Genomic DNA, 25,556 nt, shown 5'->3' with positions numbered 1-25,556 from the left:
TCAGCAGATTTGCATAAATTCCTGCTAACTGGCAGTCCACTGCTGAGAAGGTGGCCGTCCCAGCTGGGTGAAGTTTGTAGGTAAACACCCTCACCATCAGTTTCCCTCAAGGCACCTGGGTCAGCCAAGAGTTAATCTGCCCATTAGTCTTCACAAGTGACAGCGGGCTAGTGCTGTGTGTATGCACACAGAGGAGAAGACTGTGTGTCATGATATTATACGCCCCAGAGGATTTTTTTTTTCTGGCTGCAGCACCTACAAGTACTGGTGCATATGTCGACGTGTTGTGTGTATGTGTGAGAGCGAGAGAGGTCAGGTCAGAGGGAGAGAGAGGGAGAGAGAGAGAGATTGTGCCTGTGCATGTGCATGTTTGTCCGATGTCGTCTAGTGATGATGGCGGCACACAGGCACTCCTTTTTTTTTGAAGCTTGGAGAATGTAACTTAACACCGTCTCGCCTGTGAGAGAGAGCCAAGTCTCAGGGGAAAAGTGATCCCTAACTCTCTCTCTCTCTCTCTCTCTCTCTCTCTCTGAGAAGCTTAGTCAGTGCTTCTCCCTTTTCTGTCAGCATCACTGACTGGAGAGGATAGAAGGGCGGAGTCAGGTGCCACTTGGTGTGAATCATTCCTTATCTCTGTGAGTGAGACAATAGGCGTCTGCTGATTGGATTTAATAATCCATACAGTGTGTGGAGGAGTGGATCCTCCTGAGAAAACTATTTGTTTTTCAAGTGCATTACATCAAGAATAGAAACATCGCAGCGTATCAGTTGTAATGTGTTTCATAGGAATACCGTGCTGTTTTTAGCCACAGTGTTACCTTGCCTATACTGTTGGTTTTATTAAACATTTTTCTGTGTGTTTTCTTGTTTTTACACCCAACCTCGCTAACGCCGTCTCAAGCAAGCTCTCCTTCTCAAATTGAACACAACCAAAATATATACATTGCATGACAAATTCCCCACCCACCTCCCCCCCTTTCCATCAAGGAGATAATTTCATTTTAATAACAGTATGTCTGAGACAGCCTCCTGACAGTGTTGCCATAAATCAACAGATCACAGGTCTGCCCCTCTCTTCTTCTCCCCTCCTCGCTTCGTCTTACCCCCAAGACACTTTCCTCTCCTTCAGAGGGTGACTCATCCTCTACCAATCAAAGAGCAGCACAAATAATCACTCACCTTGGACCTCCCTCGCTCTGATTTGCGCGTTTGATAAATGGTGTCTTTTTCCAACTTTAATTGCAAGCTCTTTTCATCTTAATTTGATGTTTGTTTCCTGTCGTTTATTTGGAGATGGCTGCGAGCGCAGGGGTATAATTTCTACATCAGGGAAGTTGTTATGAATGACTAGCAGGTGGAATCTACAGTGGGGATCGCACCGCTACACTCTCCTGGCAAGTGACTTTAGGAATTGATACTGACAAATAATCAAACTCACTCGAGCAGCTTGACGCACACACGCATGCACATGCACGCACACACACACACACACACACACACACACACACACACAGCACAAAGAGCGAAAGAGAGATAATTAGGGTAATTTCTGTTTGAAGTATTATGCATTGCAATGAAAATAGAACAGATAAAAGATGAGACAATAATAGATCTAAGGAGGACCTTGACTGATAAACTAAAAATGAGTGTTGTTCCAACAAAGAGCATTTTGTTTGACACAATTCATATTATGTTCCAAACTGATATATTCTCTGAACCCATACTTTTCCACAATATAAGACTGAAAACATGACAAAAATAAAAATATGCAAAACGCTTATTTTGTTAATCGGCACTTTGCCCATGTATCTCACCATCATGTATAGGCCATTAACATATTTACGTTGTCCTTCAGTCTTGTGAGAAGATAAGGAATTGAAATCCGGTGATGATAAATTATGCTGTGTGTGTAGCTATATTCCTTCCTTATATAACATGCAAACTGTAGTAGCTAAAGTGAGAGACAACTGAATTCAGGTCACAGCACAGCAGGAAAGCTTCCTTTTCATGTGAGATCCAGAGGGGTCACTCTTATGAACTCATTAGGAGAGAAATGCTAATGTAGCTCTGTTTTTTTCTCTCTCTCTTCTCTCCACTCCCAACTTTCCTGGTTATTTTAACATTCGGGGCTGCGATAGAGCTTCACTTGAGAATATAATGTATCTCGATGTCAAGGGAAGGTGCGTCGTGTGGTTATGACAACGCCGTGCCTTTCGTTAGAGAGCTTGTCATTTGTTGCCTTGTCATCAAGTGGCAGGTGGCATCACACTGAACTACAATCAGCACGCAGCAGACAAAACCTTTCCTTATCTTTTTGTTATATTGTCTTATTACCAATCAGCTATCCTACTAGCGCTAACGATTCATTTGTTATAATATTAACAGGGAAAACATGTAGACTAACATGCACATCAGGATACCAGCACAGTGAACTTGTGACCTTCCTCTCAGGCCTTCTAATCAGGAAGATGGACCTCTCTGCAGTGGTCTCTCATCATGCAGTAGAGGGCATCAAATAATGAAAGTCTCACTCACCCAAGACTTCTCATTTACAAAATGTAGCTCCCCCTGCAATCATTTGAAGGCCAGAATGCAAATTCCACTGCTATAAACTTATTTTGGCAAATAGCCATGTAGGGAAGAAATTGAATTAATGCCCTGATTGTTTGTGATTAAAGTTTTCAGTGTCTTTTTTTAATCAGTTTTGAGGTCCTTCACATAGGTTTGTATACAGAGCCTAACTGTGGCTAATTTTGACATTGTTGTAGCTGACCCTGAAAAATTGCATTATATAACATGTACAATAACAGATTAATATGCTGCCAAGATAAAAATATTTGACAGCATTAAGTATTTATATTTGGTTTAGGTCTGTGTCATATTTTAAACACTGGATCTCTTCTCCTCTTATTTCAGGCCATAAAGTGATACACTGAATTTATTGGTTCCATTCATTTTAGTAATCCTAGGCTAATGTACCGAAACATGCTGGATTATTTTTTTCTTATTTGCCATTTTTTAAATTTTAACCAAATTACAGGTAAATAATGGAAACGACAGGGAAAAATACATTTTAATGAAACGAAGCCATTCTTGTTGGCATTTATTGCGGTGCAGGCAGGTAGCAACGCATTTCAAGTTGTGCCAGAAAAAGTGGCGGAAAAAAAGTGGAAAAAAATTAAAGGCTAATTAAATTAAAGAACGACTGTAATGAAGTAGAACCGACAGTTTGAATGGAGTAGCTACTGGGAAGGGAAACAGCCAGAGTTGATACCTTGTATCACATAGAATTTTTTTTTACAAGGCTGAAAACAAGAAATAAAAATGTTTAAGGATTTCTAATGAAAGGTTTGGTTGTTCAGGTCTGTCTGTGTGAAATCTTTCTAATTAACTCTCTCTGCTCTGTGCTCTGTGCCGTATGTACGTGTGTATGTGTGTGTGCGCGTGTGTTTGTGTGTATGGGCGCGTGTGCGTGCGCGCGCTTTCCGCTATACTCTGGAATGCAGCCAGTCTCGGCTCTTTTGAATCCACACTCGGCTTCCAAAACCCAAAAGCCTTTGATCTTTTTTTTTTTTTTTTTGCTGTCTCCTTACCCGGAAGAGAACCCCTTGCCTTCTCTCTCTCTCTCTCTCTCTCTCTCTCTCTCTCTCTCTCTCTCTCTCTCTCTCTCTCTCTCTCCCCCCCCTCTCTCTCTCTCTCGCGCTCTCTCCCTCCCTCTTTCTCTCTCTCTCTCTCCCTCCCTCCCTCTCTCTCTCTCTCAGCTGGGATGAACGCACACGTGGAAATGTTGGCCCGGCTCCACACTCGGACCAAATTTAGTCATACAAAGGCGAGGGAGCGCGAGGGAGGAGGGGGGAGGGGGGTGCTGGGTGGGGGGAGCCGGGGATGAAAGAGCCAGCCGCCGCAAGATCAAAGGCAGCCGCGGCTCCGCCCCGCTAACCCCACCTCCGCGCTTTATAAAGATCTGCCTCCCCATCCAAACTTTGATTCTCACGCAATCTCTCACTGCACAGCCAGCCACAGAAACACGCCACTTCCATGTTTTTTTTTTTGTTTTGTTTTAATTTTAATTTTCTTTTCCTTTCTTTTCTTTTCTCATGAAACATTTGCGACTCTAAGGAGCATTTCTTTTTTTTTTGTGTCAGTTTTCCTTATATTTGTATTTTCACACTCTATTAATTATTTTATATTTATATAGGCGATTATATTTTAAAATCTTTTTCAATTGCAGATGATAAAACAAATATAAAACGGGTTTCGGGTGTCTTATATTCTCTCTATAAAGTCAGTGGTTCTCGAACTGGGTTTCGGGGACCCCATGGGGTCCTTGCGTGTATGTGTGTGTATGTGAGGGGGGAGTAGTTTAGTGTTTTTTAGTTTGGTTGTTATTTCGTTCATTCAAAGTTAGCACTGGGAGAGGATGGAGGCTATAATAATGATTGCTCTGATCAGAGGTTTCACCCTCCACACCTACTGTACAGACAGACAAACAACAACAACAAAATCTTCTTCAATTATGAAAAATGTATCAGAGGGGGGTTTGTGGTTTACATGTATCTGAAGGTCCTTGACATGAAAAAGTTTGAGAACCCTTGACTGTATTATTTCGTTAGACCATAATATCACATTTCGTTATTATGTTGCCACTGTGGTATGAAAATTGACTGTATTATTTTAAGTCAGCATTGTTTTGTTGAATAATGAAAGCAATGACTGAGGCAAAATAATGACTTAAAATTCCAGTTTGGTTGCTCACATTGCCAGAAAACATAGAAAGCATTGGGGAAACCATAAGCTTTAGCCTACATACTGATGCAAAGTAATTAGAAGAATAGGAGACAACAATGACCCCCCCCCCTCTCCAATTTCCCCAAATTAGCTGTTTTTTTGTTTGTTTGTTTTTTAATAATTAGGTACACCCCCATTTCCAGCCAAACCCAAGCCTACAAATTGCCACAAAATATTTATAGCCTTTTTAATTTTTACCTGTGATCATAATAAGCTACTGCTCGTTGAAAATACATCGATATCCACTGCATTATGTTCTTTAAGGCTATAGCCAATTCATGCGTTTAGATTAAATTCCACTTTTTTTGGGATCAGCCAAGCTTAAACCTCCCTTGTATTTTTTATTATTTTTTATCTTTTTTTAAAAAATTTTTTTTTATTGTTTTAACACATGACAGTGAGCGTGTCAGCTTCATCACTTCTTTCTTCCCCTGTCTGCCCATTTGTTGTGAGCTGTGTATAAATCTCTCTCAGGAGGAGTGTCAATCGGTGTGGTGTCAATCAGAGCCCCGGCTTCCCTTTCATCTCTCCTTCCTCCCAGTGACTGAGAGAGAAGGAGAGAGGAGGAGGAGGAGGAGGAGGAGGGGAAGAAGACAGGAGCAGAGCTACATTACCAAACAGACACACACACACTCGTTACATTATACTCTGGAAGCAGTGTGGGAGCAGTGGGAAGTCGGTCCACGGCGTTTTCCCTCTATCTTTTTTGATTGTTTTATGACTTTTCCATCCGACCATCTTTAAGTGTTGCGGCCTCAAGGATGTATTTTTAAGTAAGCTAGTGATTTCCTCAGTAGCCTGCTGTTCGTCCAAGTGTTAACTGTGTCCCTACTTCTGCCAATTACAGACTTGCACATCCATCACAGTTACCTTTTTACCCCCAGACACTGTTTTTGTTTTGTTACTTTTTTTTTTCTTTTTTTTCTGACTTCACTTCACTTCCAAGGACACCCAACTCGTAAGAGGACCCACTGGAAACGAGGACATATTTTTTTCTCCACTTTTATAAATGCACTTATTGCATTGTCTCATTTTTCACTGGACCATATCCGTCGTCGGCGTATGTTTGATTGAACACTAGTGATGCTATTTTAACTCGTGCTTTGTGGTTTCTGCCGCTGCTGAGGCGTGCACCAGGCACCCATTCTGACCCATAACATCTCCAATTTTTCGGGTCTGAATTAGAGTGTGTAATACTCGGGGAAGCGACGCCGAAACGAGCCTGTTCTCCTGTTGCTTTAGTGAAAACACACCGGCAGTGTGTTTGCACGCCGCTTCCTCACTCCAAGTGAAACACTGCCGCCGCTTCTAAGGCGGACGTTTCCCCGTTCGGTTTGGGGGATTTTGGGGGAGTTTTCTCGGTAGTTTCGGACAGTGCTGGTGTGTGTGTGTGTGTGTGTGTGTGTGTTTTATTTTTTGGGGGGTGAAATAAACAGCAGATCCAAAATGCCACAGTTATCAGGCGGCGGTGGCGGCGGCGGTGGGGACCCGGAGCTTTGCGCTACAGACGAAATGATCCCGTTCAAAGACGAGGGAGACCCGCAGAAAGAGCAGATCTTCGCCGAACTCAGTCACTCGGAGGAAGAGGGAGACCTGGCGGACATCAAGTCCTCTCTGGTCAACGAGTCGGAGATCAGCCCCAACAGCAACAGCCACGATGTGAGTATGTTCACTGAGGTAGAGGGGGAAAGGAGATGAAGGTGGGTATCAACTTGACCTCTAGCACAGACAGACAGCCGCCAATATCAACAAAAAGTTACCCTTTTGTTCATTTAAAGACCCTGTTTTCAATTCACTTAAAACGGTTTCATAACAATAATGATTTGTGCTATGAATTTACCTCAAAGATTTATGTCAGCCTGAAGAGGTGGGTCAGCTGCTCCATCAAAAGACAACCATCAATATAAACAATAGAAATTCTCCTTAAAAGACCCTATCTTCATGTAACCCTTTCACTCAGTTTGATAATGTAGGCCTATATTATGAATTAATATCATAAGGTTTTATGTCAGGCTAAAATGTGTGTAAACTGAGTTCAGGTGTGTTTACCCTCCACAGCATCACTGAGCATATTTGGTTTATGATGAAAATAACCAGCAGGCCACAATAATGTCAGTGACGCCACTGAAAGTTTGCAGACCCAGGTCTACCAAGTTCTGCACACCTCCAGATTTAAAGTGCTTCACTGGTTAAATGTATCCCAGCCAATAATCCCCCTGATAGGAGACACTTAATCTAGACTCACTGACTCTGGCAGTTATTGGTAATGAAATTGTGAGTGAAATTTGGATGAAGGCGGGCCCATGAGATATATGATGAGATGTAAGAATAAGGCCTTGTGACCAGCCTGTGATGAATGGGCTAATAGCCATGTTTACTTTGCTATAGCCCCAATCAGCTGTAAACACAGGCTCATGAATTCTACACGTGGTTTAAATCCTATTAAAAAAACAAAATGATAATAATACTTGAAAGGCAAAAGCCCATAAAATTCAAGCTGAACACAGTGACGATATCAATTTATTTTGTTGCTAGGATGTGATGGTTTACCATTTTCATATTATTGTAATTATAATAATAATTAATATTATTGTAGTGCTCAATTAATGGTGTTAATAAATTATATTTACATGTTTTGGGACTGATAATTATATTCAACACATTTAAAAGAACGTTTTTATTTTATTTCCCCTCCTTCCTCGATGAAATGAGAGATATTAAGAGGCAGGATGAAGACGGAGGGAGGGGTCTATTGAGAGAAATTGTATAAATGCGTTGAATCAATTGTTTATGTTATCTGCATAAAAGAACCTTAATGGAATAATTATTAATGATACATTTTTAATGTTTTCTAAATTATTACTAAGTGATTAACTCTCATGCTTACTGTTTAACATTCCATAATCACATAGACATAGATGACGTCTGATTAATAACACACACACACACACACACTGCTATATGACTGGCAAAATTGGTATTTCATTTTCTCTGCCTCGATATCGTCCCTCTCCTCCTACGCTGATCTCAGGATGCAGGATCCAGCTCCCACATCCCAAAGTTAGTTGGCTGTTTTGTCATTAACCGCAGTGTTAATGGAATTTCAGTACCTCCTGACTGAGACTGTACACACTCGCTAACAAATGTCATACAGACTCATGAGACGGAGGCTGAATGTTAATTAGGAATCCAGTGAAGTTCCCAGACTCAGCTTGAAGCCATCCTGAGGGGTCTGAACTCCAAAAGGAGGTCTTCTTACCAATTCGGATTCCAAAAAGAGAAAGGAAATGGATGTGCGAGGTCTAGGGGACTTTTTTTTGGGGGGGGGGGGGGTTGGGGGTGAAAAAAACGGTCTGCACCATTTCCTCTTTCACAGGATGATTTTATTTCACTTTCCACAGAGCTTTTTAATTTATAGCGCAAATACTGTTGATTTGTTTGAATTTAGACGGGGGCTTAAACTGAGTGATGGAAATGAGAGTGGACCTATGGTATTGAAAACAAGTTAATTTGTAAGCTCCTTAAGGACATGAAGCTTAATTAAGTGGTTCTTTTGAAGCTTTGATGCAGGCTGCTCCATCACCCCTCTGTAGACAGTGTGTGTGTGTGTGTGTGTGTGTGTGTGCGCGTGCTTGTGCTGGTGCTGGCGCTTGTACTGCTTTGGTGACAAGCGAAGGGACGGCGCTGGTCCCAGCAGTGTTGCCGAGTGTCTGACCATATCAGAGTGACTGTGTGTATAACTGTGTTTGAAGGCCTTCATAATTGATTCACCATAATTTGTATGTTTTTTCACAGGCAGCTAGACAGTCCCAAATACCGCAAGATTCATATCACGAAAAACACAGAGACCATCCGGACGACGGTAAGTGACACAGCCGTGAGCAAAAGGCTCGTTCAGTCAGCATGCTTTATAGGACAACATACCAGTAAAAACCAACTACATCAGATTTTAAGATTTATTCCTTATAGCTGGAGAACAGCGGTGAAGGGGACGGTGTGGGGGAAAAAAGCACCACCCCCTTTTTTTTTTTTTTTTCTCCATACAGAAGTGATCAGTCACACTGTTGGTCCTATTCTTATCAGCCTCCCTGTTTCTGCTGCTCAGAGACAGATAATCTAGTCAGAACATGCCATACCCCCATGGACACAGCTACCTGTTACCTACCTGGTAGATGGTGGTGCCTGCAGACGAGGAAAACAAAACAAATACTCCAGAGAGAGAAGGGTAGAGGACGAATATGTGCTTTTCTAATTTTTAAATTTGGGAATGATTGTTGTGGTAAATACGGCATGATTTAGAAAAGCATATCTGCTATTGAAACATCTTCAAAACCAGAGAAAAGAATTCAAAATCACATTTAGCATATGACTGATATTTGCCATTATGCAATAAGCCGAATAAACTATTTACCCCAGTACGTCAGCTCCTTGGTTGCACTCTCATACGCAACATGTTGCTGCTGCTCGGGGCTCGCTGGTCTCTGGCTCTTGTATTGTGACCCCGCTGCTGCAGGTCATGATCAGAGCCTTGAGGAGGAGTGTGTCTCCTCTTTGTTCCCCTTTCACTCCTGAATAGGATCCCCTCAAACCAAACACTAGCCTTCTCCACAACAAGATCCATGTTGCCATCAGGCTATATGACAAACCCAACCCCCCCACCCTCCTGTCTTATTACCCGGCACGCAGTTGAGTGGTGAGTGGCGTTGTATTGGGGCCTCTTGCATAAAGGCCCCCTCTTAGGTCAAAGGCATAGAGGAACAGTTGGGGCGTCTCCTGTTTTGACACAGTCTGTATGTTCTTCTAATTGGTGCTAATTGGCACAGAGGGGCTCCATTGTTCCTCCGTATAATACGACCCTCCTCTCCAAGACGGGAAGAAAGGGCACAAACAAAAGGCCGAGGCAAAATAGGGCACGGGTTAAAGCGATCGACAGCGATATCATTACCGCATCCAAAAAGGCAGGCGAACTTTGTGTTGTGGGATCTGCTTTGTTGTTGTAACTTGCCTGATGCATCTAGGAAAACACATTCAGAATTTTAAAAAAAAATGTTAATGTGTTTAAAGCCCCGATATAGAGATTTGAAGGGTTTTGATGTTGGTGAATTACAAATTGCTTAATCTATGCAGCTATTAATTTACTGAGCTTAGGACAGCTATATGTATAGCTGAACCCCATGTAAACAGCACAGTGACGTGTCTTTTTCCACCTTTAACAGGAAAGCACCAAGACATGTACAGTAAAGGCCATCCGTACTCGGGCTACCCAGGCTACATCATGATGACCAACATGAACAACGACTCCTACATGAACAATGGTTCACTCTCGCCGCCCATGGCCAGAACGGTCAGTATCACCTCTTTTTCTACAAATCGTTTCATTAGTTAATTTAACTCAAACAACATTATTTTTCCATAACAAACCTCAAGTGCATGAAATGCTGTCGATAAAATAAAACAAAACAATAAGCTTAAACTTGAGACTAAGCGCATAACAATCCACCTCACACCAGGTAAACAAAACAAATATCAGCAACATGTCAGTCTCTCAGTCAGTCAAGCTGTTCACAAGAGCCAAGTAGACAAGGGCTAGTGGCTCAAATAGTTTTCAGAGGCAAGGCCATATAATTAATCAGTCAAATCAAATATTCACCCGCTGACAGAATCAGTGCTTCATCAGGGCCATTGTAGGAATGTATTTAAAGCCTTTTTTGAGAAATTGCAATGGGTTTATTGTAGTGACATCCCAGTAAGGATATAAACACCATGTTTAGATGTTATCAAAGCTCTTAATATTAGCATTCTACACAAATAAAGGCATTTTAATTTAAGTAATGAATGCCTTTGATTTCACTATCAAGCATCACATTTGGTTTGAAGTATCAAGGGTTTATTGAGGAAAAAAATCTGTATTAAGAATTTATACCTGAATCCAAGAATTGGGCATCAAAACAACTTAAAGACAAAATTTTAGCTCTCATTAAGCCCGCATTTCTTAATATGGGGTTTATTGTAAAGAAATTGGGGTGAAAATGTATACTAATGTAATGCTTCAAATCACCGCAACCTCATGATATATTTCATATATATTCACGTTAAATAATCTTACCCATTCGTGTGTGTGTGTTGCTGTTGTGTTGCGTCTCTGAGCAATAGCTAGCCGTATGTACCAGCACTGTTGTGACCCGTCGCCTTGACAACCATATGTGGCTCCTGGAAACGGAATGCCTGCCATACTTTCCAGCAGATTAACATCAGATATATAGTATTCCTCATCTTGTTAAAATCTTAAGTGATGCATGTCTACATGGCCCAAGTAAGCCCTCTAATTAGCCCGGCATGACTGAGTAGGCCTAAAAGCAACATCGCATCTCTGAGGCCGCTCTGCAGAGGAGTTTACAGGACCGTCCAGGGGTGCCGCGTGTTGCTGCAAATATTGTCCCTGTAACGGTATTAATTTCAGGCCAGCTGCAGGTCCCTCACTGGCGGCTTCCTGTGTCTGTCCCGTTTGCAAATTTCCCCTAGCGAGACAGACACAAAACGCAGGGCACACTAGCAGCTGTCCACCCTAATCCTGTTTTGTGTATGAGCGTGTGTCTGTGTTGCACTTGGGAAGACACCAGCCTCAGTCTGGCTATGGTTCGGTGCCTCCCAAAGCCTGTCCATACGCCCTGCTAGTCTGTGGAGAAACACTCGCACACGGTATTGAAGAACTAAAGACTCCGGCTTATTTATGCCTACGTGTCTGAGTCGATTTCATCAGGGTAAACTTGTGAAATGTGAGTTCTGTGTAATTATTATGAGAATCAGCTTTCAGAAACAGATGTGATTGTTGGGGGCAGATGCCACATGCTGTGTGTAAAGGATCTTCATTCACACGCAACTCTATCTCGGAATGATGTTAAAATTGCATTGCCTCCCCTTTGCCAAAGTTGCAGAGAGTGAAAGTATGTGACATAGTGGAGAAAACTTGAGGCTGATTACCTTGTGATTTACCCTCTTAACTTTACAAATAGAAAGGTTTATGAAATGTATGCTGTTTTCCAAATTATTTTTTAGGGCTTATTTTCTTGTGAATTCCATCATATATTCCATTGTACGCAATGACAAACGTGTCGAGATCTGTATGGAGACCAGCTGACTGTACTGGAGGAAATTACCCCTCAATGCAGATGAATTAGGCCAGGCAGTTAGGCAGCTTACTCGCTGCCAAAACTTTTAAAGACTCGCTTTCATTTCATTTACCATGGCTGCTTTTCTTTCACCCAATTTTCTCCCTCACCCTGTCTTCAATAAAACGGTAGTCATTTTATATACGTTTCTCTCACTTATCCAATAAAAAGAGCCGGGGCTTGGTGGAGGGATCACGGAACATGAGTCCTCTAGCTTTCTCACTGGATGTCAGCTTGCTGCCTCTGCTGCTGGCCACCGCAGCCACAGTATCTGCAGGCCTGGGATCGGTTTTCACCGAGATCAAAGGCACATTCTCTCTTTCATTCTCTTCCATCCCCACCCCCACCACCACCCCCAATCCCAGCAGTTTAGATTGATTTCCATTGACCATGACATTCCTGCACATGCCGCCCAGCCATGATGGAGCTGTTGGGAGTTGCTGATTGTCAGCAGATTTTAGGGGTTCTAGCTGACAAGAGCTGAGAGTTTGGTGTGAAGGAAGACCATTGTGTACAGTTGCACATAAGGTTAATGTTTATTTAACAGAGGCACGGCGCACAATGTTGGCCGCTATTAAGAGTGGTGTGTCGTGACGATGTCAATACGCAGGTGCTTCCATAAAGTTCTAGCTGTTTTGAGATGTAGAATCTGCAGGGTGTCATGAGGAAGTTGGCGCGTGGATACAAAAAGTTTCATTAGTCGTGAATTGTTGATAGCCAACATCATTTATCCTTGGCTGGTGTGGTTTCTTCTCTTAAAGGAACTGCATTAAAGGAATTCTGTTTACCTGACGTTTGGAACTGGCACCTAATTAGCCAAATGTAATTTGAAGTGATAATCATAGTTGTTCAGTGTGGACTAACCTTATTCATCTTACTCATTCATCTTTTTATATCCGTCTCCCACAGTAGCGTATTGTGAGGATTTGCAGATGCATATTGGATTATGTAAAGGGACTTGTCCATGTGTGATGGTTCGTGTTTCCTGCTGTCGTAGCCTTAGGGCCGGGGTGTACAAAGTTCCTCAGGAGAGGGTTGTGTTCACCGTGGCCTCTGTGTCTTTGTGATTGTTTGGATTGACTGAATCGTGCTTTTACGATTCTGGTCAGAATCATCAAAATGCCTCCCATACTGTCAATGCATTTAGCATGTAGACACTCTTGGTTTGATGTGTGGAAGAAGAGAGGATCACTGCCCAAAGAGGGTTTTCCTTATCTTTGAATAAGTGGTCAATTAGGCTCCCAAATCAAGTCAGGATTTGCAAGCGGTAGCTGCTAAATAAAGGTCACCGTACATGTGATAAGGCAGTACGTACGTGGCCTGAAACTGAAATCCATTCTTGGAGCATGTAATCGCTGTTGTCATGTAAAAAAAAAATCTTAACTCCAATTTTTGGTTTTAACTTCAGTTGAAGGATTGCATGGTCTTCTATAGGTTGAGAAGATACTACGACCCCTTTCATAAAACCCCTTTCAACCTCACTGGATAAACTTGAAAAATGCATGGTTGACAAGATAATATACAAGGATTTCACCCCACAGCGAAGATGTGTTGGCGATCTCGAACTGCATTAAACAGTCTCATGGTCTCAAGGATAGATAGAATCATTGATTTCTTAAGCTGAGTTTTGCTGCTGTGGCGGGGGGGGGAGTTTAGACAGCTCTCTCTCCTTTGCCATGCACTCCTTTTCCCCTTGGACCCTCAATATGAGAGAGAGAGAGAGAGAGAGAGAGGGAGAGAGGGAGAGAGAGAGAGAGAGAGAGGGAGAGAGAGAGAGAGAGATGCACTTTCCTTTGATGTAGTGGGAACGTGACGGATCTGCTAGCCAGCGTCTCGCAGCGTGGAATCACTAACCCAGGCTTACCTAACGGGATTTGCTAGGACCGCTCTCGTGTCCCCCAGTGCCATGTGTGTCCTGAGCCCGTGCCCCCAGCCCCACCGTGGAAGATCCTTGTTAAAGAGAACACTACATTTCCCAGCAGCCCTCCATGTCCACACACAATGTTCTAGATGGCAGCGTACGGCGCCTTGTGTAGCTGTTTTTTTTATCTCTCACTACAGGGTGGACATGCTGTGTGAAGTGCAGAATTGAATGTAGCATTTTGCTTTTAAACAGCTGGACTCCATATGATCACTGTCATCCCACTGTCTGCTCATTTCACTAAGTAGGCTGTAGTAAGTATTGTCTAAATGTAGATTACGTTCTAAAAATGTTCTAGTAGCAGTATCTGCCAAGTGACAGCGAAATAATTGCCTTATTTTACCACTGTATCAACCATTTTCTTCAGTTAAGTAACATACTTATCACAGAGTCACACTGGCATTGATGTCATCTGCTGTGCAGGAGTAACAAACAGTAAGAAGTGTGTGTGTGTGTGTGTGTGTGTGTGTGTGTGTGTGTGTGCGCATGTGCATGTGTTACAGCACAAGGGACCTCACACAGAAGGAACACTTGCGCCCTAGGCCCTTTGTAGTGCCGCTGGGTCTTGCTGCTTTATAAACAGTGCCGTTAACACCGAGGTTTCTTCTTGTCCTCTACTGTATGGTGATGCTGGCTGACACGTTTACTCCATATGCACAGTGCTAATGACGCCATGTGGCTGCAATCACCTTATCAATGTGTTTCATCTTGTTCAGTGGAGCTCAGCAGAATGATTCACTCAACTCAAAGGACTGGTGTTCTTGTGTAAAACGAATCGAGGGTGAAGTTTTTGGATGATGTGGTATAGATTTGTGTTTCTTGGTACTGTAAGTGCGTGCTGATTGGCTTGAGTGGAGTGTGATAAGCTAGCTGTGTCTTGAGATGTTAGAAATTACATTAAGAGAGTTTCAGTTTTTTAATTATTATTAAAACTGATTTTTAACTGTATGTCAGTATCACTCAAATTCCTTATTCAGTGATTACAATTGTTTGAGACATGTTTATATTATTATATATTATTCTACTGTATTCAAAACTGAGATTCCATTTTATTAAGGCAGTGCCATTACATCAAAATAATAGTTGTTTTTTTTTAATGAGCAGTGTAGGTGAAAGACAGGTATAGACAAAGTTGAAATGGTTAACAAGTGTTTTGAAACGCCGAAAGTGTGTGTTTCTGCGTGTGTGAGAAAAACAATAGAGCGTGTAGTGGGCATGACGGCATTTATGCACTTATACCTGTTGATGTTTGTTTTTGGTTGTGCTCTTAATTGTTTGAAGTGAAAGCTTCATCGCTGACGACACTTTCTTAGCTCTCCCTGATTTGGATGAAGCTTAACCAGGCAGGCTGTGCCGCCTGGAGCCAGCCGGGCTTTCATGGACAGACCGGCACTCAAGCCACAGCACCTGCTGAGAGGGCTTCACTCCTCACCACCAGCCTGCCGCTGATCTCCAGGGGTCAGCGGAGGGCCGTGCCAAGGCTGTCCCTTATGCCCACTTTTGTTTGAATGGTCTGGGTGTGGGCTTCCTGTAAGGCTGGGTTCGGAGTGGAGGCTAGAGGGCGGTGTGTGTGCGTATGTGGCTTGTTTTGTCTCTTCGTTGCGCAGTTGTCGTCACTCTGGCTTGTTGTTGTGACTATGTGTCCTTAGAAGGCACCGTGGGTGAAAGTCCCCGACTTTTCCTCAGCATGGCTCCTATTGAAGCCGCTCTGTTGGAGCTCGGAGAACCGCGGCCCAACTCTACACCACGAAGCGCCGAGGGCCGAGGTGCCAAGGACCGCACCGTGTTGTGTGTTTTCACCCTTTATATCCTAAAGATTAATAGACTTTTAATCGGGCTTCAAAAGTAGTTTTCAAGCTTTAAACGGATACAATCATAGTTATCTGCAAATATGATCAATATGCTTCAGTTAGGCCTCTACAGCACCATAGAGAACAAGCTTTTCTTAATTGATCTGCTTAAGTCTTTAAGCCATGATTGAAGCTTGACCGTAGTCCCTGAAAGCTGATCACAGTACCTCACTGTTCCCTGATACAGTCATAAAATGAGTAAAAAAAATATGAATGGCTTTATTGACTTCATTCTAACAGCTTGTAGGTCTATATAGAGGCGAGCAGTGTTCCAGCTAGTAAACTGCAGTAAGGGGAACAATAGGACCACAGGGGTGAAACATGGGTGCAAATCCTGCCGGCTGTGTCCAGACTTCAGAGGGGCTGAAACAGCCCTCACTTTGTCCAGCGGAGGAACAGAGCTATGATCAATAGCTGCTCTGTTGTATGAAGTTGGTCAGTCTCTCTGTGTCTCTCGCACTCTCCCTCCCTCCCTCTCTTTGCTTTTTCATATTTTTCAGAAGCTCATTATTTCTTTCTGCTGTGGGTGTGAGTGCTAAAGAGGCTCACATGCTATGTGTATCTGACAGCGCTGAAATATTAATGGTCCCCAGTGTAGGAGGTTGGTATAGGGCCTGCATAGTTACAGTACAAAGGGTGCCTTCTCGCCACCAGGCTTTATTAGCCAAGCTGTTAAATGAATAGATGGATATAGCTTGTACTCTTTCTCCATGCCTTCTTTTGTGTTTTCGCAGTGAACATCAAACCGCTTTCTTTTCTTCTAACCATTTCCAACACATACACTGAACTATTAGACACACTCATACGCGGACGGACACACACACACACACGTGCACGCATGCAAAAGCACACTGCACTGCTAAGCTTTCTGTGGGAGGACAAGGAGGAGGGCTTTGCTATCAGTTCATTTTGTGTGGTCTTGGCCATAAAAAACACCCTGTTCTTTGACTGTGAAAAAAGCCTGTCTTTAATTTTTGGGAAACCCATAAAAGTTTGTCGCTCCTTTCATATCGGCCGCGGAATTGAAAACAAATGCTGCATTCTCCCCTCCCCTCTCCTTTGAACTGCCCAATTATGGAGTTGTGAAAATAAAAATCAGCCTGTAGATTCTCTCCTTCCTTCTCTTTTTCCCCCTTCTCTCTTTTCTTCTTCCTCCCTCACTTTCTTTTTTCTTCTCCCCCCCTTGTTTTTGAAGAAACCGAGGGGGATCACTGATGTCAAAGTCAAAACCAAGAGCATTAAGAAAACTGGCGAAATGCAATACAGCTGCAATCCGACATGACGCTGGAAAATAGGGCTGAGGAGCAGAAAGCCTCTCTCCCGTATTCCCAGGGCGCGCAACTGCTCCCGGCCTTGGCTTTGATCTCTTCAAAGCCTCCTGCCTCCTACTAGATGGAGAGTCTTGGCTGCCGCTCGTGAGCGCTGGAGAGAGGCGGGGAGGGGAGGGGTGGGGGAGTCGTCGTCTTTTCCTTTCCAGGGCTGAAATCAATCACGGTGCCGAGGCAATTATGTGTAATTCAACCCCAGCCAGATTAGTGACTCTTGTTACCTGAGCGACCGGAGCTCTGTAATCTATGAGACACACCGGCCTCACCGGCGAAGGAGTAGCCAGGAACAGGAACAGGCGAAGGCACTGAAGGGAAGGGAGGGAATGAGAGGAGAGGGAGAGAGGTGCTGAAAAGCAGGCTGCCATGCTGCTGTCCAGCAGAGCAGAAAATCAGAGTACAATGGAGTGATTACACTTGCAGATGTAGCCATATTTATGACGAGGAGGATAGAGAGAACAGAAAGAGTGAAGAGTGCTGATTGCCATGGAGCTTGCTAGCTAGCGTGCTAACGAGCCAGGTCCTCTTTGTGTTAAAACATGTGCGTAATGTCACCTCCACTGTGCTCCCAGTCCTCCCCCACCGCCCGCCACCCTGTCCCCCTCCAGTGCCATATCTCTATCCCTCACGCCCTCCACAGTCGGCTCCGAAATGCAAGCTTGGCCAAGGCTCTTGCCCCAGGCGCCCAATTTGCTATGGCTGGAGAAAAACTCAGTGGCCCCAAGTCACAGAGGAAAACAGCAGAGCTGAATGCCACTCTTTCCCTGCTGTTGCAGCGGGTCTGATCTATGCAACTGTTTCAGTGTCTTAACATACCGCACTGTAACAATTAGCACCCTTCTGCTTTTGTCTGTGGTTTGCTGAGGAGATTTATCCCAATTATGTTTGCTCCTTGTTGAGAGAAGTCTAGAAAGTGGTAAGAGTTTGATTCAATCAAGCATCTCGTAACTAATACCACATAGCCAACATTATATCAGATTTTTTTTATTCTTCTTCTTATTTTTTTGTTATTTTAATCCTATGATGTTTTTGATAGGATTTAAGTAACGATTAATTGGGGGGGGGACAGAGCTAGAAACAGAAAAATTGCAGGATCTTATTATTGGAACAGATGACCGCATTTAATTGGAAAGATATGCTCGCTCTTGCTTTGATTCTTCCTCTGCGCTCTGTCTGTAGCGCTGATGTCACAGGGAAGAGAAACAGGGCTTTGTTTATCCTCAGCAGTCACTTGATGCAAGATGATGAAACCCATAAAGATATCTAGCAAGAATGTGTTTGTTCATCTGATGAGCTTGCCTTGCGCTCCTCGCTCCCTTTGATCATCGGGCTACTCCGATGGTGATGGAAGGCACTTATTTTCCTCAAGGGATGTACACACTAAGTAAATTAGATATATCGTTCTGTTATAATACGTTGAAGTTGTTTATAACCTCCATGTTTGTGATAGTTTGAACAAGTCAGGCTGACATGAGGGAAATGGAGCTGACTCTAAAAATATAAAGGTCACGCTGAATGGATTATGTGGCATCAATGGAGCCACCGTCCAGCTCAGCAGGAGCCCTCAAATCCACCAGGGGCCATAACCCTCGGCTCGGGGGCCAGGTGAGGCTTTTCATGTCCTCCAATGGAGAGACATCACAGAGGCATCCTCCGCTTTGAGCTGCCCGCCATCAAACAATGCATCAAAATATCAAATCAATCCACCCCCACTGTACACCTATCTTTTGAGATGAAAGATTCTGAAATGTGCCCACCCCGCCCCCGCACCTCAACTTCACAATCTCCATTCTCCCAGCACAAACACTGAGAGACGTGAAGAACGGTGGAGAGAGGGAGGAGGACCAAGTGAGAGCAGCACATTCACACCCTTATGTTAAACCCTTACTAGATAGGATCTTCAGTCCTAACTGTGGACCCTTCATTAAAAAAAAAAAATCCTCCATTCCACTATGTCTGGCTTTGGTTAATTGAGATTTTGAGAATGGGTGATGACATTGAAGATAATTAATTAATTTGTGTTTGTGATGCACTGCAGGCTGCATTTTCTAAAGCAGATTACTGATGTGTTTGGATTTGGGGCCAAATGTCATTTTAACATCTGATAATATTTTGCTTTTGAAATGCTAAATTGACACCCAAAAGGACAAACTTTGTTTACATAATCTGCTAAAGATACAGCGCATGGTATTCATGAATGGGGAATACGTCTATTTTCTCTCTATTTAAGGTGATACCTACTTCTTGCATAAAGAATGAGATTACATTAAAAGGTGTGGGCACACTGGGAAGTCCATCACGAGGAAACCCAGCTAACGGAACTGAATCACTAACATGGTGTGTTCATTGTATGGGCTTTGTATCATTTGAAATTTGTCTTTCTCAAGTGTGGCATCAGGTGCATTAGTGTGCCCCATGATGCTGATGCAGCCATGTGCCCTGGGCCTGAGGAGTTCCTTTTGTGGTGCAGTGTTTTACTATTACCATTTCTTTAGAGGTATCAAGGGATAAGCAGACGAGGTCCGTTGCCATGTTTTACATGGTCATTGTTTTGTTTGTATTAAAGCTCACAAAACCTCAGCCACAAAACTAATTGACGGGGGCGGAGCTTTCTTGTGACCGTGCAGATCCTTGGAGAGGTGCTTGAAGTGTTCCCTACTTCTATGGGGGTGGAGAAAAGCCATTTGTTCACAGGGGATCAGATTTGAATAGCTTTGTGCTTTCATTCAGATCTTAGGGGGGGGCGTGTGTGTGTGTGTGTGTGTGTGTGTGTGTGTGTTAGGCTGGAAAAAAAAACTAAAATGTGTGGTTTGACTAATGACTAATTCCAGGCTGAAAGGCAGTTGTTGGGTGTCTTTACCAGTTAATCCCTTAAAACGTGGAATCACACCCAAACAGTGGGCTGCTGGTATTGTTGTATGGTCCGTAATGTGACTGAGCCGAAAGGTTTGTAATGAGATCCACAATCATGAATGCTTCTTAGCACCTTGCCGTGAACACTGTCTCACACACACATACTGTATAACCAGTAGCAACACAGAAGGCCATATCATGCACTGCTATTTACCACTCAATAATATTTGTTATTATAAAATAATGTTTAAAAAGTGCTTTGTCTGGGTGCTTGTCAAATTGTGTGCCAAGGTCATTTGACTAGTGCAGTAATGTGATATCACACACTGGCGGTAACGCACTAGGAGAGTGAGGAGGCAGAATGTGTGTTTTATCTTCAAAAGCAAAGGTGCACTGAGGTGAAAGGGGCATTGATCATGTGACTGCAGGGTCAGGAGTTCAGACCAAGGCCAGGACACAGGTGCCATGACACCTGGGGCAAAATGCCTCCTCTGTGATCTGCTGCAGTTAAAAACATGACATAACCTAGATACTGAGCCATTCACAAGAAATGCAGGTTGGTAATGAAACTCAGACATTTTCACTGCCATTGTCTGATTGCCACAGAATATATTAGTGGGCAATGAATTATCAATGTTACAGGCTCACCAAATTGCCAGAATTTCTGTCCTTTCTATGTATGTATGTATGTGGGTGGGTGTGCATGCGTCTGTGTGAAATACAGGAGGAAAACTAGGTCAATACTCTCTACAGCTCTGGCAGAGGCAGCTCTCATTCAAATCACCTCCCCATCCACATTTTTCCCAGCGCGTGCCATCGAAAACCTTCCCCCGTAAATACAGGAGTGTCTCTTCAGCTCGCTGCCGTCTGCCTTCGTCCAGCACTCACCGCATTCAAACAGCCTTGCTGGCTAGCTTGCCGTGCTAATATTTACCCATTCCCTTCAGTAGACGCAGTGTGTAATGTTAGCATTGGAGCTAGCTGGGGCTTAGTGAGAAGAGCACTGTCTCTAGCTCTCATCTCCACAGGTAGAGAGACACAAAGACCCCCACCAGACTCTATTTTCCCCCTCAACGCTGAGCTCCCAAATCCAAACTGACAGCCATTCATGCCCAGAATACCTGGGCGAAAGCTGAGGGGGGGAAACACTATCTAGGTGTAGCAGGCAAATCCGCTCTTGTTCGACGGGTCTATGAAGCTTCTGCATAAGGCGACTCCTCAGCACTTTTCCCCCATTCTGCGCTGCGTTTTCTCTCCCTCTTTCTCTCCATTTCTGGTATTGTGCGAAGGCTAAGGTTTTAGCACACTAGCCACACAAAGTTAGCTTGTGCTGCGTTTTTATTTGTGTACATCTCTCAGGGCCTTCCAGTGTTGTTTTTGAATGTGGTTGCTGGCATGAATGTGGCGCCTGGCATGAATGTAGCTACTCAGCAGACCAAAGCTGGATTCTAATGATAAATCATGCAGTGTGTTAATGCAGCAGCGGGGTTGCTATAAATAGCACTGGAGAGGGATGCCGTTTGATTCAGAAAGAAAAATAAAGTGTGCTCCAAAATATTCTGCTAGTGGTCAGCTTTAAAGGAGTTCAAACTTAGGGCCCCAAGACGAACATTTCTCCCTTACTTGTTTGAAACTAGCATTTCACAGCTGATCCGGTAAATGAGCCAACAACAGGGCTAAATGCTGTATGGAGCAGTTGTTGATACATTTAAACACATTTACAGTGTCTAGATATTTCATAGCCATGTTGAAGGACTAGTTAAGTTAATGAAGGCTGGACCTGTGCTTCCTCTGTCCTATCGATGCCGATAGAGGACATAATTCGGCTGTCGTTGTCCAAGGCATTGCAGGGATTTTCCTTTGGCGTCTCAATAGAAACCAGGCAAGTGATAGTGCTACAGCGAGCAGCCATATTCTTTGTGGGGAGTGTGGATGCCTAGTGGGTGCTCAAGTGTGTGCGGTCTGCCTTTGTGTACGTGTTTGTGTGTGCGCTCGCAGGCCTGCTGACAGTGGCACTTCAGCAGAATGTTTGCCCTTTCCTCAGTCCTTTGATGTGACCAGGTCCTGCTGTGATAATGAGCCCTGTGCCCCGCCGCAAGGTGAACATCCTGCAGTTTGCCCTGGGCTCTGCCAGAGCAACGGCCCAACCCCCCACACCTCCATCCAACAGTCACAAAGACCCAACCTCCACTCACGGTGGTGAACTACCGCGCAGCGCTTGGATCAGTTGGAACACAGGACAGTGTCTTACTCTGTCGGGCAAACGTCTTTCACATGGCACAGAAACATTTCAAGTCCTGCATCCACCCGAATATTCATATACCACATCCAAACCAGCAGCACAATCAAGCAACCTTGACCCAGTCCCACTACAATATCTTTCAGATCATGCCTATCTAATTCATATTTAGCCCTACATGACCTCTTGCAGTGCAAAAAAACTCTGTCTTTTCACAGTCCCAACCCCAGAAAGACAAGCAGACAGACTCAACAGTGTTGTCATAGTCTTATACTCCTTCACCTCAACTCGCTCTGCCTTAACAGGGAAGAAAACTAGCGACTGGATCATTTGTATGTAATGTTCACTCGCTCTCTTCCCTCTCTTCCCTCTTTTTTTTTTTTTTTAATAGCTCCCCGACATATAGAAATTAAGAGTTGAACACTTTAAAAAGCGGATAAAGTCTTTTCATCTAGGCCAGGCATATTTCACACAAATTATCTCCTTTGCAAGTTCAAAATGCCGGTGCGGGAGCTAGCATGATTGGTTTGCTTGGAGCGCACAGTCTTCATGCCAACTGAAGGATGCTGGGTAATCCATCTCGTTCTATTCAGCACTGCTGTTGGCGGTGGGAAAGAAGACGCTCGGCTGTTATTAGCTCCTTTGTATTTATATGTAGCATGTATGTGTTTTATGCGTTTGCTGGTGTGCGTGCATATTGCAGTCTCTGCTATTTTACAGTATGTATGTCTGTGTGTGATTTAGTGAGAGTTAGTGTTTGTTGTGTGGATTGCATGTTGATACAGTGCCATGTGTGGGTCATGTGCTGTCTCTCTGCGCATTAATGCAAAGTGTTTGATGTATGTGTGCTGTATGTGTGTATGGGGGCCGTATGGTGACAGTGTGACAGTTTCCTCACATGTCATATTTGTGCATTAACTTACCTATTTCCACCATGACATTGAATATATGGCACATGCCTATTTCTACTATGTAAATAATTTATAAAACAGTGTTTGGCTCCAAGTTAGGTATATCGTTTATCGCTTTCCTTTTTTCCTCATTTTTACTAAGTGGCCTCAGCCTTCAGTGTCATTGCTTTCCTTTAACTATTGGACTCTGACCAGCATGCAGGATTTATGGATTGAAATAAAAGGAGGAGGGAGATGAAGAGGGAGGGATTGGGGGGCTTCATAGATGTAAATTTCTCTCCGGGGCAGGCTTTTCCTGTTATTCGTAGCCTCCTCCACTCCTGTCCCTGTGGTTGGCTTCGCTTGTTCGTCTCATTACCCCGGGCGCGTGGCGCTCCTTCGCTCGCTGGCGGCCTGGCTTTCTTCTCCATTAATTGGGTTTCGTTACATTAAGCCCCCTGGCCAAAGGGCCATCCTGCCAATAAAACATTCCATTTTTAGCACTCCACTCAAAGCTGGTGGGGTTCAACCCACTCTGCGAATGGTAATTGGTTATTTATTTAAGCTTCCTCAGGTTGGTCTCCACTGGTTTTGGTGAAGAGGGAGGGAGGGAGGGAGGCAGAGGAGTCCCTTTCTTTTCCACGCTATAAAGACACTTTGGGGAAATGTTTGCTCACTTTTGTTGGGAAAAGGTCAGGCAACACACACACACATGCAGAGACACACAAACACACACCTGAGAGTGAACACCTGGTCTGAGGGTGGCTCTATAGGATTTTAGCACAGGGCACACCCTTGCTTCTCTCTCTTTACAGTCTGAGTTTCAGCATTTACAGAGGCTTTCCATGTGTAATCTTGTCCTCTTTATGGGAATATCGTCACTGGAAACAGTAGCCAAGACTGTAACAATCATGGATGGGTGTATGCTCTCTGCCAGTGAGTCACAATTATTTCAAATGATTTTCTCAGGTGGGAATGATGTCATTTTATTAGAGACCTACAACAACAACAACAAACTTTTGATGGCACAGTTAGTGGCCATAGAACAATTTCTCGCCTCTCATCTTTTCTCTTTCCGCTTGTCTCTTTTATTCCCATTCTCTGTGCATCTCTTTTCCCCCCAGAGGTTATGAATCCAGCAGTGAGCAGGTGAGCTTGGGTTTTGGAGGAGAAGTGGTGAGGAGGGCTTCTTAGTGAAAAGATTTAGCAGCATGGGAATCCATAGCCGCCACTTGAGCTGCCATCTCCCCGACAGTTTGTGAAACACCTCACATGGTTTCTACACACTTGATTGTAGCTGCAGGCGCGAAGAGTCCTCATTGCATATAAATTACAGAAGTGGGAAGTGATTATTATAAAATTCCCGCTTTCCCTTTTTTCCACTCCACTCTGCAGAAGTGGGATAATTGAGTGGAGTACAAAAGCCATGCTGTGAGGGGAGAGAGGGAGAGATGCTAAAAAGGCAATATTGAGAGAGAGGCATCCCATATGCCACACAGACACACACACACACAAACACATGCCAAGCAACCAGGGCACAATCTTGGTAAAATCTGAGAGAATACACACTCAGCGATACCCCCGTGCCGTCAAAAAATTTAGTCCCCCCCCCCATACAAAACATCCCGTTTCTCTTCCCCACCCCCAATTTCAGACAGCACGCCAAGTCATTGGCTCCCCGTGCTGAAACGCACTGGAGTGTCTCCTCCATGGAGGGCTTCCTGCCAGCTCCAGTTCCGCACAATGAATTTCTCTTAAAACCACATCTGAGGGGTTCTTTAAAAGGGCCGGCCAAGCCTGGTTATGAAATTCCAAATGGAACGTTTTCTTTTCAATCCGCGCCGCCTCTCTTCTTTGCGCTCTCTCTGAAAAATATGAATAGAAAGATCCTAAGCCTATTATTTCTCCTCGACAATAAAAGGGACCTCCAATATGGCCGCCCTCCATCATGACACTGCTGCTGCCGAGGGCTTTTTGAATCAGGAAGGGGATGAGAGGGGATCAAATTGCTGCGACGTGGCGTGACCCTCGCGGCTGTGGTCAGTCGAGGCTCTCCAACTACTTCCTCCAGGAGCTTGGTCAAAGTGTGTAGGGCTTTTTTTTTTTGTGTGTAAACTTGGCAAGAGATGGGAAGTGAGAAGAAAGGCGCAGCAAGCCCACAAGACACCACCTGGAAGAATTAAAATGGCGGCTCCATGGCGCCCGATCACACGTACTCACTGGAACTTTCAGAGGAGACAGTCAAAACATGTCATGTGTGGATTTTGCTTATCTAAAACAATTATCCTATAAGAATGAATGAGAAGAATGTAAGATTGGAGAATATCATAAAATTCAGTATGCTATGGCCTCAGTTTTCTGCAGAAAGTAAAGGTGAAGGTAAGGTAGGGCATGCAGTTTCTTTAAATATGCGCCCAAATGTCCGTAAATGCTGTGTTGGTCACAGAGGCCTGCAGGTTTTCTCTGGTGGATTTAGCCACAATGGAGGCAGTTTATTAAGAAGTTGAGAAAAATAGGATTT

The 25,556-nt window shown here is 43.8% G+C and overlaps 1 protein-coding gene across 1 annotated transcript in view; it reads left to right on the top strand.

Annotated features, from left to right (window-relative positions):
* The first annotated feature begins 5,445 nt into the window (after positions 1-5,445).
* Positions 5,446-25,556, top strand: part of lef1 (lymphoid enhancer-binding factor 1) — a 40,600-nt gene continuing 20,489 nt past the window's right edge. Inside the window, exons 1-3 of the mRNA XM_071916119.2 lie at positions 5,446-6,447; positions 8,584-8,650; positions 10,005-10,132. Of these exons, the coding sequence (XP_071772220.1) occupies positions 6,235-6,447; positions 8,584-8,650; positions 10,005-10,132 (408 nt within the window). The 5' untranslated portion in view covers positions 5,446-6,234. The remainder of the gene's footprint in view (positions 6,448-8,583; positions 8,651-10,004; positions 10,133-25,556) is intronic.

This window comes from Centroberyx gerrardi, chromosome 3, assembly GCF_048128805.1.
Source record: "Centroberyx gerrardi isolate f3 chromosome 3, fCenGer3.hap1.cur.20231027, whole genome shotgun sequence".
In the NCBI taxonomy this organism is placed as follows: domain Eukaryota; kingdom Metazoa; phylum Chordata; class Actinopteri; order Beryciformes; family Berycidae; genus Centroberyx; species Centroberyx gerrardi.
This window is presented reverse-complemented; position numbering and strand designations above follow the sequence as displayed.